General features: G+C 44.2%; 1 protein-coding gene and 1 long non-coding RNA gene across 3 annotated transcripts in view; both read left to right on the forward strand.

Annotated features, from left to right (window-relative positions):
- The window catches only part of LOC131480530 (uncharacterized), a 100323-nt gene that overhangs the window by 1237 nt on the left and 81630 nt on the right, over positions 1-17456 (forward strand). For both annotated transcript variants that reach the window (XR_009245592.1, XR_009245593.1), the window contains exon 2: positions 595-660. This is a non-coding gene — a long non-coding RNA (uncharacterized LOC131480530). The remainder of the gene's footprint in view (positions 1-594; positions 661-17456) is intronic.
- On the forward strand, positions 13144-14580 carry LOC101526776 (C2 calcium-dependent domain-containing protein 4A). Its single transcript, XM_004578024.2, has one exon. It carries the CDS (start codon positions 13385-13387, stop codon positions 14489-14491), a length of 1107 nt encoding a protein of 368 aa, XP_004578081.2. The 5' UTR covers positions 13144-13384; the 3' UTR covers positions 14492-14580.

The following is a 17456-nucleotide window of genomic DNA, read 5'->3' on the forward strand; positions in this document are numbered from 1 at the left end:
GCATCTCCCCTTTCAGGAACATGTTCTTCCTAGCTTCATCCCCTTGCCCTTTGAGGGAGAACAAGAGACAGGATCAACAAAGCAATTCCTGTCTCTCAGAGTGGTTGACAAAAGTGAAGAGATAGCCTGAAGCAACCCGTATTTCTGAGTTCCTGTCAGGGAGGTGGTGCTTGAGATTTCAGCTGCTCAGGCTGGGAGGAGGAAGCCACCAGACACACCTTTATGATGTCCATTCTGTCCTGAGCGAAGTGCTAGGCACTGTTGCCCAAGGTGAACGAGTCCCACCCCCCCCCCCCCCGGCTTTTTTTTTTCCTTTCTTGCCTTTGTCCTCCTCTCTGAGATGGTACATGAAAGACATCACTTTCACCATCTCCTCAGGTCTTTCCTCCTGTCACTATGGCAGTGGCCCTCCTTACCCCCTTCCTAAATAAATCTTACTTTGTAAACCAGAGTTGTCCGTATGAAAATTCTTACTTCATGTGACACAAAAAATGAGGTTGCTGCCATGTTTTGTACTGAATTCCCTGTAAACACAGGACAACCAAATCATGTCAAAGCTAGGTCATTTGTCATCTCATTTATGTCCTATTACAGATGCCTTCAGTTCTCACCAGCTGGCTGCCCTGGAATGGCCCAAGAAAATTTCCAGACTGTCTAGAAGTAAGTACCCATGCAAGCAATCCCTAGAAGGTTGTCTTTAAGACAGCTGTAACAGGATAGTAAGACTATAATTATAAATGATCTAAATATAAAGTGACGGAAAGGAAATGGAATGAAACATATTTGTGTGCCTCGTGTATGGGTAACAGGTGAAGATTCCTGTTCCAGGTAACAGTTGAATTCATTTGCACAGAGTTGAGAGGGTGACTTTTGGGTGAAGCTTTGGGGTTGGCCAGAGTCCTTTGTCCTCTGTGGAAGAAGCCCCCGGTAGAGCACATGTGGTCCTAGAAGTCTGCATATCCCTGTGGATGTGAATGAAGGGAATGCCATCTCAGGGAATTCTGCCACCTAAGGGCAGGGTTTATACTGTGCCCAGATTAGTTTTGGGAAACAAACAATGTTAGGGACTGGAGACATTTGTTCCGTAGAAAAATGTGGTGAAGGAAGGGGAAATCCCTGAGCCTATAGAACTGAACCATGAAAAATAAATATTTTTAAAAAAAATCTAAGAAGATAAAAAAAAGATGTGGGGAAGACATGATCTCAGAGTAAATGATTAAATAAAAAATAATTACTTTTATTAAAAAGTCATTTTGTTGCCATTTTCCCATGGACCAATTGCTTCAATGCTTGGGCTAACATCGTGGGCCCATACATCTAGCTCAGCTCAGCTGTTAGGTCTAGCTACTACAGTCTTTGGCTTCCTGAACAAATAAGAAAGGAACTGTCTCTGTTGCCATTAGGAATGGAGCCTATGGTTTCAGGGTAGGGATGGGAATTGCATGATTTCCTTTTTTTTGGGAGAAGGAATAAATGTTTATTTGTTTGTTTGTTTGCCTCCTTTAAGACATTCATTCTGCTGGGAGTTGGCTTTCTTAAGGCTTGTCAGAAATCTTCCTGAAGACTACCTTTCACTTATGTCTGAAGTAGGGACCTTTTCTTTCTCATTTTTTCACCTTTCCTTCTAGTGTTGACTTTTACATAGTTATCTTTAGCTCTTCTTTGGGAAGAAGAGGGATGTGTGATGACAAAGCCTCTATGACTTTGTTGTAGTAAGGAACTGACTTTGAAAAACTAGTTGTTTGGACTTGGAAGAAAAGCTAATGGTGGGATTTTCTCTCATCCTTGCTTGATGTTAAATCTTGGAATTCTGCTATGCAATTGCTAATTAGATAGGTTTCTACCTCATAAAAAGCCTGAAGAAATTGTGCATGAGAGTGAGGAGGAAGAACAGTGCCTCCAAGGATCTGGCTATCTGGAGCTCTGTCACTGCTCAAGAGGGTCACATGGGCCTGCTGTGAGGAATGGCCAGGCCATGAGGGTAGGAGGGTGGCCTGTGTTGGCCACTTACCCAGTGCCCAGGGATTCTGCTAGATCAGAGTTCAGGGTTGCTGCTCGACCAGAGACTAAATCTTCACCCATACAGGAAGTACAGTTGTCAAGACTGGCTGCCTCTCATGGTCTAGAAATGTGGATCTCACCTATGCTCAGACCTGTAGAGCTGCCAGTCATGCAGGAGCAAATGCTCTGTGCCTGCCCATACCCCATGATTTGACCACTTCAAGAAAACACTAGCCTTGAAACATCTCACGGTGCACAGAAGTCCAAGGGTACCAATAGCATAGCAGAGCAGTAGTATAGAGATGTAGTGGGATACTGAAACAAAGAAGTGAGACCCAGAGAATTTGGACAGGAAGCACTTTATGTGTACCGGCACTGGCTCTGCAGATTCCCATCCTAAGGGTGGGCCCTGAATAAAAGCAGGACATTACCTTATATACCTTTATTTATTTCTGGTTTCTGCTTTAGTGTCTTTGTTCTTCTTATGTGGTAAAGTACATTCTGATTGGATGCTCTAGTACTACCAGGTTGCAATAGGGTTGCTATAGGATTTTGCATGTGTCCATAGTTACTGATTAGGCTATCACTGATTAGGTCACATTGCTTTCTTTGTTCCTTTTTTTTTCTTTTTTCCCTCTTTGTTTTTGGAAAGTTCTCCTCACCCCATGTTCCCAGAAAGCCCCTACCACAGGGAGACCTTTCAATACCTATATTTTTAGAGTTGTGCTGGATCCACTGGAATATCATACCCATCCCCCACCTGCAGCAAACTGAAGCAGGTGCTCTGTTAGAGCTGATTTTTACGTAGGTTGGGCCAGTTAATATTTCTTATCAGGAAACAACTTATGCATTGATTTAATCCTGTAAGATCTTATTGATTGCTTCATACTCTATTTTTAGAGGTCTTTGGAGCTAGGTCTTTATTACACTTAATATCCATTTTCATTTATTTGGGAAGAAAACAAAGGTATACAAATAAGGAATGGGGCAGATCCATTGTAATGGGGGAAGGCAGAGATAAATTTGAAGTGATAGGGAGGAAATATGTTCTTTAAGTTGACCATCATAGTAAGGGATCTTAAGAATACTGGTGGAAAGGAGCGTGAATATGGGCTTGCTGTGAGAGATCTGTGGGAGAATGAGATTGAGTTCCTGATTCCTGGACATTTAAGGAGTGAACTAGCAGATGGAACTTTTGCCCCTACTTTTTTTTTTTTTTTTTAGATTAAAAAAAAATTTTTTTTATTACAAAGTCAGATATACAGAGAAGAGGAGAGACAGAGGGGAAGATCTTCCATCCGATGATTCACTCCCCAAGTGAGCCGCAACGGTCCGGTACACGCCGATCCGAAGCCGGGAACTAGGAACCTGTTCTGGGTCTCCCATGCGGGTGCAGGGTCCCAAAGCCTTGGGCTGTCCTCCACTGCTTTCCCAGGCCACAAGCAGGGAGCTGGATGGGAAGTGCAGCTGCTGGGATTAGAACTGGTGCCCATATGGGATCCTGGGGCGTTCAAGGCGAGGACTTTAGCCGCTAGGCCACGCCGCCGGGCCCTTGCCCCTACCTTTAAAAAAAATAATACAAGTTTAAAAAGAAAAACACTTAAAGAAATATTAGAAGATGTCTTAATAATTATCTTTGCAGAATTTCTCAATTGTGAACAGGAAGTGGAAATTAAGTGTAAATTCACTATTTTTATTTACTGTATCACAGATTGGGTGGCATAAACAACAGAGATTAACTTCTACACAGTCCTAGAGGCTAGAAATTCAAGATCAGTGTGTGGGCAGGACTGGGTTCTTCCATAAGCCTCTCTCCTTGACGTGTAGATGGCCTTTCCTCTCCGTGTCTTTACCTTTAGGTGTCCTAATCCCCTGTGATAAGCGCATTGGTCCTATGGGATTCCTGCATCCCCTGAATCTCTATCACCTCTCTGAGGACCATATTTCCAAATACAGTCAAATGATGAGGTGTTGTGGATTAGGTCTTCATCCTCTGAATTTAAGGGGCGGGGGAAGACACAATTTAGCCCATATACCATATAAACAATATTTAAACATCTGTGTCTTAGTTCATTCAGGCTACTGTAATAGCAGTCCTGTGGATGGGTGGCTTAAGCAGCAGCCATCTGTTTCTCACAGTTGTGGAGCCTGGGAAGTCCACAGTCAAAGCTCTGGCAGCTTCAGTGTTTGTAAGGGTCCACTTATGCTCTGTCCCCACATGGCAGAAGGGCATAAGAGCTTTTGGGGGACTCTTTCACAGAAGTTCTAATCCTGTTCTTGAGGACTCACCATCTGAGTGTCTCTAATGACCCCTGCCCTGCTGTCAGTACCATTATGTACAGGTAGGAGTTCAACATGGGAGGGCCCAGCATGGTAGCCTAGTAGCTAAAGTCCTCGCCTTGGATGCACTAGGATCCCATATGACTGCCAGTTCTAATCCTAGCCACCTGTTTCTGATACAGTGTCCTGTTTGTAGCCTGGGAAAGCAGTTGAGGACGGCTCAAAGTCTTGGGACCCTTTACCTGTGAGGGAAACCCAGAAGAGGCTCCTGGCTCCTGGATTTGGATCAGCTCAGCTCCAGCCATTGTGGCCACTTGGGGAGTGAATCAATGAATGGAAAATCTTCCCCCTCTCTCTTTCTGTGTATCTGATTTTCCAATAAAAATAAAATAAATCTTAAAAAGAACATGGGACTCTGAGATAACCTTGAGTCCATATCCATATGATAATAATGACGTAGTTGAGAATGTGATGCAATAGGAAGTGCTTCGCATTGAAATTGAAAATGTAAATATCCTATTACAAACTGTTCTGTTACTAAAGAGGTACCCTAGAGACCTACCTTCCTTCCTTCCTTCCTTTCTTTCTTTCTTTCTTTCTTTCTTTCTTTCTTTCTTTCTTTCTTTCCTCTGTCCTTCCTTCCTTCCTTTTCTAAAATTTATTTATTTACCTAAAAGGCATGATTATAGAGACAAAGAGGCAGAGTGAATCTTTCATTCATACCTTCACTCCAAAAGTGGCCTCAATGGCTAGAACTAGGCCAGTCTGAAACAAAGAGGCACAGCTTCCTCCTGGTCACCCACATGCATATAGAGATCCAAGATCTTGAGCCATACTCTGCTGCCTTCTCAGGCTTATTTGCAAGGAGCTGGATCAGAAGTAGAGCAGCCAGACTTGAACCAGCGTCTATGTAGGCTGCTAGCAGTGCAGGCAACAGCTTCACCTGTTACACCACAATGCCAGTCTTCCTAGAGGACTTTTGTGCAAGTGACTGTGAAGACATACACACATCATGATCCCTGGAAAACTGGAAATAATCTAGGGCCCAGTATGATGGCTGACATAAGCCATGAGAAGAGCATGGGCAGTTATACATTAACCAGTGTGTTCATTAGTTCCATAAGCCATATCAAGTACTTGGTCTAATATAAAGTTATGATAAAACACTTTTATAGTACAAAGGTGCCTCCATGGTTGAAACATTACAAGAGGAGTCATTTAACTTAATGAAATTCAAATAATACCGAATGAATGAAGCATAACTTGAATGAAGCAGCAGTAGTTCTATCCTGGAGCTAGCGCTGTGGCACAGGTTAAATTGCCTGTTGTGGGACTGGCATCCCAGTCCCAGCTGTTCTGCTTCCAGTATAGCTCTGTTAAAGTGCCTGGGAGACAGAGAAAGTTGGCCCTAGTGCTTGGGTTCCTGCCACCGACGTGGTAGACCTGGATGGAGTTCTACCCTTTGGGTTTGGTCCTGGGTTGAACTTGGCTCAGCTCCAGCCATTGTGGCCTTTTGGGGAGTGAACCAGCTGATGGAAGATCTCTTTCTGTTTTTCCCTCTTTCTGTGTGTGTGTGTGTGTGTGTGTATACCACAAAGTACAATTGATCCTTTCCTTACTCTCTGAAATCATCATATGCCCTGATGTGTATACTTTTACATAGCTCCCTTACATCACATATGCCTTTTACATACCTATTCATCTTCTGTGGATGTGTTAAAGCATCACTTCCTCCTGAAAGCCCTTGCAGCTCTGTAGACTTGTATTTATACTCTTTTTCTGTGACCTTCCTTTAAGATAGAAGCAGTGTGGTGAATTTTGGAGTCTTGTGAACTAGCTGTGCCATCTTGTCCATTTAAGATCATGGCCAAATAAGTTATACCATCATTATCTTTTAAATATGTGTAACTGCATGTTTGAAGATTATCTCCATCATGTGAGAATTAGAGGCAGGTATAAGCTACACATCAGGATGTAATGTGTCTTGGTAATCATTACTAAAATAACTTTTTGGATAAAGTTTTCCACACCAAACTTTCAAAATTTCTTGATTTACTAAAGCATATTAAGTATATATTCATATTCGAAATAGCTTTTCAAAAAACAGCTTATGAAAAACATGAAGCTTGAAACAATGAAAAGCAAAACTAGTTTCTTGTTCGTACTGTAAGAACTTAGAGTCCAGTGTTGTGGCATAGCAAGTAAAGCTGCTGCCTGTAATGCTAGCATACTATTTGGGCATTTATGTCTTAGCTGCTCCACCTTTTAAAAAAAGATTTTATTTAATTTCATTTAAAAGTGAGATATACAGAGAGGAGGAGTAACAGAGAGGAAGATATTCCATTCGTTGATTCACTCCCCAAGCGGCTGCAACAGCCAGAGCTGCACTGATCCGAAGCCAGGAGCCTGGAGCCTCTTCTGGGTCTCCCAGTATCCCAAGGCTTTGGACTGTGCTTAACTTCTTCCTCAGACCACAAGCAGGGAGCTGGATGGGAGGCAGGGCTGCCAGGAATAGAACCAGCAGACAGAAAAACAGCCAGGTTCAGTGAAAATGTGCTTCAATGCTATAAACTGCTAAATACTAAAATTAAAATAGGCATGAGACAGCTGAATAGCAATCTAAGCCATTTTAAGGTGTATAGAACACGGTTGAATATAAACCAAAATTGAAATGTCTATGAAGAAGTCACAGGTTGTGGTTGAGAACCTGCATTTTCCTATTAACATATTGGTTAATCAATACCATGTCAATTAATGCCACAATGTTGTAAATGGTTGGAAATATTATGTTGGGGCTTTTAATTGATTGGGATGATACTCTGCCGGCTCTACCTTCAGACCAGAGATGGTCTCACCATGAAACCATTGAACTTACCAGGACAATAAGATGCTGGACTTTATGCTTGGTAAATACCTCCAATGAAAGAATGTCAACTGAAGTTGAACTATGGAAAGGCAACGGGGTTGAGCAATCTGCCGTGGGGGGAGGGTGTGGGGAGGGGCGGGAGGAATCCCAGTGCATAAAAAATGTATCACATAATGCAATGTAATTAATTAAATAAAATGAAATGCAATAATAATAAAAAAAAGAACCAGCAGACATGGGTTCCCGGTGTGTGCGAAGCAACGACTTTAGCTGCTAGGCTACCATGGCAGGCCCTCCACTTTTTATTTTTCTTCCTGCATATGGCCTGGGAAAGCAGTGGAGGACAGTCCAAATGCCTGGTCTCCTGTACCCTTATGGAAGACCTGGATGAAGCTCCTGGTTCCTGGCTTATGCCTAATCTAGTCGCAGCTGTTTGAGGGAGTAGACCAGCAGATAGGAGATCTCTTTCTTTCTCTCTGTTCATCCCTCCCTCTCTTCTTGTAACTCTGCTTTTCGGATAAATAAAATTTTTAAGAGAACTTGAAAGAATCATAGGCAATATAATATTACTACAGCTAAAAGTTTGTCATGTTAAATGAAAATCAAAATTAACTAAATAAAGCTTTTTTTTTTCTAAGAAGGAATGGTAAGATTCTTGTAGTCATTTGTTTATATCTGTAGATAACTCTTCAGACTCTTCAGACTTCCTGCAAATGTATTTGGGAAAGCTGCAGTGGCCGACCCAGGCATGTGAGTCCCTCACCCCTGTTAAACGTCTGGGTGTGCTTCCTGGCTCTGCTATCTGGGAAGTGAATCAAGTGTAACTTCTTATTTTATCTTCAGAAACGGTTGATCATCCTTCCCATTTTACTGATGAAAACAAGACATTTTAAAGGTTCAGTGACTTCCTCAAGGATACAGGAAGAAGTACATTTCTAAAGGAGAGTTCAATTAACTCTTCTACTGCCGATTCCTGGGCTACTTCCATAGTGCTGTGGCACTTATGAAACTTTACCATATATTTTCTATTCTAACCTCATTTCCAATATTATTATATCTTCCATGCTTTTATTTTTGTTCTGGCCAAATCACTTTACCTGCTTCTTTGTTTTTTTATTTTTATCTGATCGAATTGCATATATTTCTGTAAGTTTTCACAAAACTTACGATGAACCATAGTATGAATTGTTAAAAAAAAAAAAAGCTTCAGTAACCAAAAAAAAAAAAAAAAAAAAAAAGGAAGTAAGTGAGAACAATCATTTGGCTAAATCCCCAATACAATACATCACTTAAAGTTTACTATTCCCTTGTATGCCTGTCTTTATCCAGTTGTTTATTAAGGGATACTTATTTTATACTTTGCTGATTTCATTAAACATTCATTTGCAAACATTTTTTAATATGTAATCTTACTCTTCTTGATGCTAATTTTCCATGCCTTTCTGTGCTGTGCAAAAGCTCTGGGTACTCAGACTAGTCTTCCATGGCTTTGTGAGGCTAGTGGACCAAGAACCACTAGTAGGAATTCTCACTATCCCAAGCTCTCCTATTAGAAACTCTTAAAAAATAATTTAAAAAATTTATTCCTTTGAATGGCAAGTAGCAGAGAGGGAGAACCAAAGATCTTCCATTCACTTATTCATTCCACAGATACCTACAGCAACTGGGACTGAGCCAGGATGAAGGCAGGAGCCAGTAACTCTATTGAAGTCTCCCTTATGGATGCAAGAACCCAGTCACTTGGGCCATCATATACTGCCTGCCAGGAACATGAGTGGGAAGTATTGAGTAGCCAGGATGTGAAATGGACACTTTATGAGATTCTGGTGTTGGAAGGAATAGGACTACACCAGTCCCTCACTAGAGACCCTTATCACCTTCATGCTTTGTGCAATGTCTAAGTCCAGTCCAAATTAAGAAAATCCACACTAAATGAGCAAACTTTATTTGTAGTGTTCCTGGATTCACTGGTCCAGCAAAGATGGAGGACCAAGGAAGTTGCACCTGCCAGATATGATTCGGGGCTTTTATACCCAGATCAAAACAGAAAGTGGGGTAGGGTCTAGCAAGTGAAAAAACTTTTCCTGGTATGGTAATATGAGTGTTGATAGGTTCCCTCTGGCCTGGTCAGGTCCATACATCACTCTGGGCCAGGCAGGGGCTTGTCGGTATTGTAGTCCTTTGTCCTAACTGCATTAGCCATACTCAGCTCCCATCTGCTGTCCTCCTGTGGGCTGCCCTTCCCCCACCCTGGCTGGGCCTCACACTTTGTCCTTTCTATGCCAGGATCATGAGTATTGACATAGGTAAATCAAGTTCTTTACTTAGTTCATTGTATTTTCCATTTTTATGTTGGGTTCCAGTAGAGGATAAGTTCTCTGGATATTTGTTATGTAAATAACCCTGAATCCTTTTTTGAGAACTAATTATGAGATGAATAAAGAAATGAATATGAGTGCACTTCCAAAAGTTCATGGGAAATGGAACTTTTATTAAGTTTTTTTCTTTTTTTTGCAAAAAGTAGACATTTGTCCAGTTTTATCTTGACACATATTCCCCATGAGCTATTTAAAGATGTCCTGGGAGAACAAAGATTGTGTTTACAAAAGGCATAGCATTACAATGAATAGAGATTTCTTGTTTATTAGAATTTCATGCTTCAATATGTTAACTTCTAGGATAATCACGATAGTCTGTACATTTCTAATTAAGTCCTTGGAACGATTGTATTTCCTTTTTATTGAGCCTTTGAGGGAGCAGACTGGTTCAGGAGAAATGTGTTTAAAGGAGAAACTGTAGGAAAGTGATTCCAAACATCCAGGACATTAACCAGATGGGTCTAGGCTTGAGTCTCTGTTTTTTTCTGTACATAAGACTTCATTATGTGCTTTTTCTTTTGGTGATCCTGTTCCCAAATCCTTGCCTTTGTAAAGCTGTCAGGGTAGATACATAAAATGAACATGACTTCTACCCATTACATGTAGTATTTAGCAAACATTAATAGTATCATTGAATAGCTTCTTGAAATAACAATCTTAAAACTAAATAAAAGATGATAATGGACTTCACAAAACAAGAAGACATCAGAATTTTGATAAAGGATTGTTTTTTACTTTCTCACAATGTGGTCACAGACTCTGGGCCTCCACCTGTGGATCTAGCCTGTGGCTATGAGTTCAAGTGAATGATCACCTGCAGCACCTAATGGAGTAAGACACTTCATTTCCCTGCATCTCCCTTCCTCTTCTACAAAATATGGATCTTGGGAAACTAATGGTTTTGCAAAACATCCTAAATGGAGATCCTGTTGATAGCTACACTTGTGTTGCTCATACACAGGGAGTAGTTACATTGTGTTCACTCAAACCCCAGATCATGCTTTTAGGGTTGCTAACTCATTGATTAAATATGTCACAAAGGGTCTTGGGGAGCATGAAAGTCAGCCTCACTGAGCTTTAATTTGAAATACACTGAATCTACTAAGGCCTCAATGCAGTTGTGGACCACTTTAGAGAAGACCCCTTACCCATGAATCTGCACACCTGATGAGCCACAAGGAAATGATTCCATGTGAGACTTCCCCTACCTCAGACATGCCTATGCCAGAAAATCTGGCTTTAACAAGAATAGCTACTGCTCCCTTGCCACATTAAAAAAGTATATACAGTTAGCCTTTAAATTTTTTTTGAAAATTAAAAAAAAATGCAAGAATCCCAATGTTTTTGCACCAAACTAAACTATAAACTCCATTTTCCATGAACTTTTCAGGGTACCCTTGTACTGGAGGAGACGAGTTAAGAGACACAGCATTTATTACTAAACCAAGACAAAAACATTCTCCTTTCCTTTAATACTTACGAACCATGTGGTTTATTCCAGAGAGTGGAAAATACATAATGGTTTAAGGAATAATAATCTGGGTTTCAAGAGCTATACAAGCCACACAGTTTCTGGCACACAATAGACTCAGCGTATTACACTGTACTCTACGGACGGATGGAGGGAGGAAGGAACTGGGAGAGCAGGGGAGAAAGGGAGAGAGGAAAGCAAGAAATGAAGGAAGAAATAATAATTTAAAAAAAAACCATGAATGACAGGATCTTTAATCTGAGCCTGTATCTCATCTGTTTTTGAGCATCACTTTCTCATCAGAAATCATGCTGGCCTCATTGGTGTGATATGAGAAAAATAAAACTATGCACTTGGAAAGATAAGTGGTTCAAAGCACCTGACAGTCATAAGGTCTGGATTGGATTAGATCAGCCTCAACTCAACATAATATGATTCGTCAAATATTGATTGAGCCTTGATGTTTGCCTAAGATTTTACCCCTGGTGTTAGAATTGAACAAGCCATGAATGAGGCAATCAGGCTGTCACCAGGAGAGGCAGACCCAGGTGCTGGATCCAGGACTTTTATTTTTACCCATATCCTCAATTGGTTCTACAAATTGTTCTCATTCAGTTGAGTTGCTTCCAGGCCTTGCCCATAGAAGACTCATGGTCCATTAGGGAAGGCAAAATCTCAACAGTATGCTAAGCACAATGGTAGTGGCACAAAGTGTGTGTGGAGGGAAGGAGGAAAGAAGGAGGGGAAGGGATGCTGGGGAACTTCTCTGAACGGCCTAGTGTGTGGGCTGAGTTCTGAACAATCAGCAGAAGTTCCTACAGGAAGGGAATGTGCAGATACCTGGAAGCATCACTGGCAAAGCCACAGAAACAGGAAATTGCTAGTTCCAGGATTTGCCATTAACTAGCTCTTTGTAATGTTTATGGAATTTCCTGGAGTGCCTTTGGGGTTTCACTTTTCTCAGAAAGTGAAGCTTCTGGGTGGAAAGAGGCAACCTGGATTATCTGTTAATGTTTTCTAACTGGAAGTTTCCTTGCTAGAAGAGAAAGAATAGGGGTAACTTTGGAAAAGTCAAGCGTTACTTTCGGGGTATCAGGTGGTAGCCGCATCTTGTTTGACAGCATGTCAGGCAGAGCCTGCAGGCATTCAGAAACGTTCACACACCCTAATCCACCCATGCTCCCACATCTAGGAAATCCACGGAGCCCACAGTATATACGGGAAACACGTCCAGCAGAGGGAGTCAGGCACTTAATAAATTGGCTCTTTTTAGAAGGATACCGTTAGCCCCTCTTCACGCTTAACTGTGGTTGAATTACACTTAAAAAAAAAACCCCTTTATGGTGCAAAAGCATGTATACAACCACTGTTTTTCATTTTTGGTACATTATTAGGTGGGTCACCTGATATATTCGACACTTTAGTGTAAATCAGGCTTTATGTTGGAGGATTTTCACAAGCTGCTGGCTCATGTCCTTGGTCAGAGCAGGGTGAATGTAGGCTAGGTGTATTAAAGGCACTTTGGGGATAGCTTTACTTTAATTTAAAATATATTTACCAGAGAGGGGGTGGGAGAGTGAGAGATGTTTCATTGCCTGGGAAGCCAGGAGACTCATCAGGTCTCTGGAGTGGATGGCAGGGGCCTAAGAACTCTTCCATCTTCCACAGCTTTTCCCAGCAGGGACCAGGAGTGAAAGTGAAGCAGCGGGGACCAGCACAGGATTTATGGGATGCCTGTGTTGCAGGAGGTACTTTACACGTTTCCCCAATAACTTAAGAGTTTTTTCAATTTACCTGGGTTTAGTGGAATGTGAACCCTAGAAATGAAGGAGCCTTCATTGAGAATAAACTTCATGTTCATTCCCGCTTGCTCACCCAGCTATTTTGCCTGTGAAAGGCTGCATTTTCAGTCGCCACTTCTTCCCAGAGTGACCAGGCGACCTCTTTCCACCTGCAACCTCTCCCGGGAAGGCATCTGGGAATCCACGCATGCCCAGCGAACGCAAGACCCTGGGGCCAGGCGCAGCCAATGCAGGGCTCCTGTCGCCGTCAGAAGAGATTGTCTGGGAAGGCGGGCTGTTCCGGGGTTGGGCTCTGGGCGACGGGGCGGGACTCAGGCTACATATAAGAAAGGCGTGCCGCTGCCCTGCGTGTAGTGGAGCTGCCGCCACAGGAAAGTCTCGAGCAAGACACTGACGGAGGAGAGGTCTGATTTCTGTTTCTTTGACTCCAGTAAGTGGAAGGCAGGGTGAGTTGTGTGGGTGTGCGAGAGGCTCAGTATACTCTTGAGGGTCCGGGCGGGAAACTCTGGAAGCCTCAGGCCACCAAATCAGCAGCAGCTCTGCCTGGAGCACTTTTAAACGTCCCTCTCCGCGCTAGCCTGCTAGGATGCGGCTCCTTGGGAAACTCCGTTCCTCTACCCCAGAGCCCCTCTTCTCCAACGTGCTCACCCCGGACCGCATCCCGGAGTTCTGCATCCCGCCGAGGCTCCCGGGGCACGGCCCGCCGGAATCCCTGCCCTCAGCTGCCGCCGTGATCCGCCGGTGCGCCGCCGAACCGGACCTGTGGCCCTGCACAGCCGACGAGGGCGCGGGCCATACGGACTGGGACCCACGCTCGCAGGCCGCGCTTTCCTTGCTGCATCTGCCCCGCGCCCGCACCGCCTACGGCTTCTGTACACTGCTCGAGAGTCCGCACATCCGCCGCAAGGAGTCGCTCTTCCTTGGGAGACAGCGAGCCGCTGCTCTCCGCCCCCGGGCTCACACCTACGGCGGTGATGGTAGCGGCTCAGGAGGAGGAGAAGGTGCAGAGGGCGCCCCCGTGGTGCCCCTCCGCAACCCCCGAGTCTCCAGCGCCGCACTTGCCTCCTTTCCCGACGGCTGCCACCCGCCCCGAGATGCCCTTCCACTGAGACTCCGCGGCCGCCGCTTCCTGGGCGCCCCCGAAGGACTGCTGAGCCGAGCGCTGCGGGCCCGGAAGAACCCCGGCCCAGCCCGCGCCCGCTCCGTTTCCAGTGGGGATGAAGATGAGGGACGAGACCCTGATGCTGGACCCCCAGCTCCCGCCCGAACATCTGTATCACCACTCCCAGGCTCGCAGCCCCAGTGCCTGGAGGCTGAGGGCACCGTGACTCTGGGACGCGCTGGCTGCGCCCTGCGTCTGGCCGCTAAGTACTGTCCAGGTAGCGGGCACCTTCGCATCCGACTGCTTCCAGCAGAGGGCCAGGCCGGGGGCATCCTCGAGCCCCGCTCCATCAGCTGCCGCATCAGCCTGGTCCTGCATTCTCCGGACTCCACGCGCAAGCAGCGCAGGGCCGTGCTTGGCCAGAGTCGCAAGGCCGGCCTGGACCAGGACTTCTGCTTTGATGGCCTCACGGAGGAGCAGGTGCGCCGCCTGGCCGTGCGCATCAAGGCTGAGAACAAAGGCCGCGGGCTGGAGCGGGGCCGCAGGCTGGGCCAGGGTGAACTGCTGCTGGGCTCCTTGCTACTCCTCTGAGGACTCTCTGAGCCCCAGAGAGAATTCTCGGACACTTGGACACTGACAGCCACTTTATATAAAATAAATATTATTTATTCGCTTTTCTACTTTGGTGTTTTTGTTACCTGATGTTCACTTTTCATGTTGTTTGTCGATAGTGAAGGCGAGACCTTTTTACATCTGTAAGAGAAAAGAGTTGGGCTGGGACTGAAAGCAGAGAAGTAACTCCATATCAATGCTAAATGATTTTTAAGGGGGGAAAAAGTTATTCGTTTAGAATCACACCCAGTGCCAAGCTTTGTGTGCACAGCTTCACACACCTACCTGGCATAGCTAACACCCCTTTCGAGTACACACATAGTTCTCATCAGAGTGAGACACCTTCTATTATGAGGATACTTGGATGGGAAAACAGTTCCTTTCTCATTGAAAAATAATTCTTTTGGAAGTTATTTTTCCATAAAATTGGCTGAAAGGGGGACAACAAAGTAAAGTGTCTTCAGCAGATGGTCACTTAGGGACCCCAGAGACATTCTTGGTGTCTCTAGCTTCCTTCTCCAGCAGGAGCTCTGGGGAATCTTTCCTGCCTTTCTAAGCAGGTTGGGGTTTTAGTAGTGTTTTTATTCACCTGGATATTCCCTGTGGGTGACAGGGACCCAATTACTTAGGCAGTTGCATGCTACCTTCCAGGGTGTGCATTGGCAGGAAGCTGGAACCAGAATTGGACCCCACATACTCTGATGTGGGGTGCAGGCATCTCAGGTGACAACTTAACTGCTTCTCCAGATGCCCATCCCATCTTCATTTGTTGATTACACAACTGGAAATGGATTATGCCCAAGGGACTTGCCTTTGATGCTAGGAATCTAATGTCGTAATGGAAAGCACAACAGAATGAGACAAAGTCTAATCCTTGTTCTGCTGTTTGCTGCCAGTTTGAACCAGGACACCTCAAATCATCTCCTTGAACCTCATTTGTTCTGTTGGGGATGTGGGGGTCATATTGTTGTAGTCCAGATTTGGGCCTAATATTTATTTGCTAGGTTCTTGCCTTTTACTTTAAAAGCATTTTAAATGCAACCACCAGTGCAGTTTACAAAGTAATAAGTTTATTTAGAAGATAAAGAATTTATAGACACATGTGGACACCATTCAGGAATAGGGTAGGTCCGGAAGGGAAAAGCAGGAGAGAAGTTTCTATTTATGTTGTTTGTATCCTCAGAAAGGGGGTGAACCCTTCCTTGGCACCAGCTCTTGAGGGGGTTGAAACGGTGTGGCTACATGGCACCACCCACCTCAGGTTTCAGGTAAGGGGATGTATTCCTTGGGAGGGAGTTGTTTGACTGACAGCTGGGCAGATAGGATTACTTAGGCAGGGAAGGTGTGGCTTCCAAATTCAGTAACCCTAAACTAGCTACCTACCCAGCCCATAGCGATATCTGCCTCAGAGTGCAGTGAAGAAATGCCCTGGAATGCATATGAAATATGATGCCATATGTGAAAAGGCTGGAGCTGTACAGCTGAGTTTGTGCTCAAATGTTCCAGGAAATAAATGAATGTACTTTGCTTCCCAGGTGTAACCAGTTCTGGAGTGGAGCCTGGCAGATTTATTAGCTGTTACAGACCAAGGAGTTGGGTGTGGGCGTAGGGCAGCAATGGGAATATACTACCCTCCAGGGTTCCTAGAGTCAGTTTCCCCAGGGGCAAACATTTGCACTCATTCTGTAACAGAAAACCCTTTAGTACCATTGTTTCTAAAATTAGTTCTGGTCAGATTAAATAAAAATCCCAGATTTTAAAATACAAAATGGGGTCTCGTGCTATGACTCAACTGACTTATCCTCCAACCATTGGGATCTCATATGGGTGCTGGTTCGTGTCCCAACTGTTCTGCTTCCCATCCAGTTTCCTGATTATAGCTTGGAAAAGCAGCAGAGGATGGCCCAAAGCCTTGGGACCTGTACCCATGTGGAAGACCCAGAGGAAGCTTTTGACTCCTGGCTCCTGACTCTGGATTAGCTCAGCAAGCGCTGTTGCAGTCATTTAGGGAATGAACCAGCAGATGAAAGATCTTTGTCTCTTCTCTCTAAAATCTGCTTTTGCAACAAAAATAAGTAAATCTTTTAAAAATGGTCACATTACTCCCTAGAAATAAGAAAATCAAACTATATTTCAATCAAGAAACCACTGCAGAGGTGACTTGCCCAAAGCCACCTGGCCAGTGTGTGTCACTGTACTTGGAGAAGAACAAAATTGTGTTGACTCCTGAGTTCTGACCTCACCTTTGCTCACCCAGTCCTTGTCAATCAGGCACAGTGCTAAGGCCATCAGATGCCACAATACAGGCAGAATGAGCAGCCAAGTAGCAACCACCCTCATTCCTAATTTGGTGACTACCATGAAAACAACAAACTAGGACTATTGACTGAGACAGCATGGACTGGAAGTGTGGAAGTGAAATGTTCTTGGACACAGAGTTGGGCAGGGAAGGGCTGTCTGAGATCTGAAAGAGAAATCATTCACTAGAGGAAATGATTGCTCCACGAATACATGTAGTGCCTTCACAGTCTAATTGGAGTTTTTGATGCTCTCTCCTGTTTCTGCTTTTCCCAGGTACCTTGCTATAACACATGCAATCATCATTCTTTCCGTTAACCTTGGTCATCCTTGGCTCCTACCCTCCCATTCCACTGTACTCAGGGGTAAATATCACAGCCTTAGAGGACATTTCTCTTCCTTGTCCAAAAACTACGTATCACCAATATTTATACTTATTTGTTTTCCTCCCTAGTATCATGTTATGCAAACTTTGCAGTTGTTGTTTGCTCATTTTCTTACACTGTGAGAATGCAATCTTTATAAAGGTGGGGACATGGGCCTGGTGCAAGGCTCAGTGGCTAAATTATTGCCTTTAACACACTGGGATCCCATATGGGTGCCGATTCATGTCCCAGCTGCTCCAGTTCCCATCCAGCTCTCTGCT

Source organism: Ochotona princeps, chromosome 6 (genome assembly GCF_030435755.1).
Source record: "Ochotona princeps isolate mOchPri1 chromosome 6, mOchPri1.hap1, whole genome shotgun sequence".
Lineage (NCBI taxonomy): Eukaryota > Metazoa > Chordata > Mammalia > Lagomorpha > Ochotonidae > Ochotona > Ochotona princeps.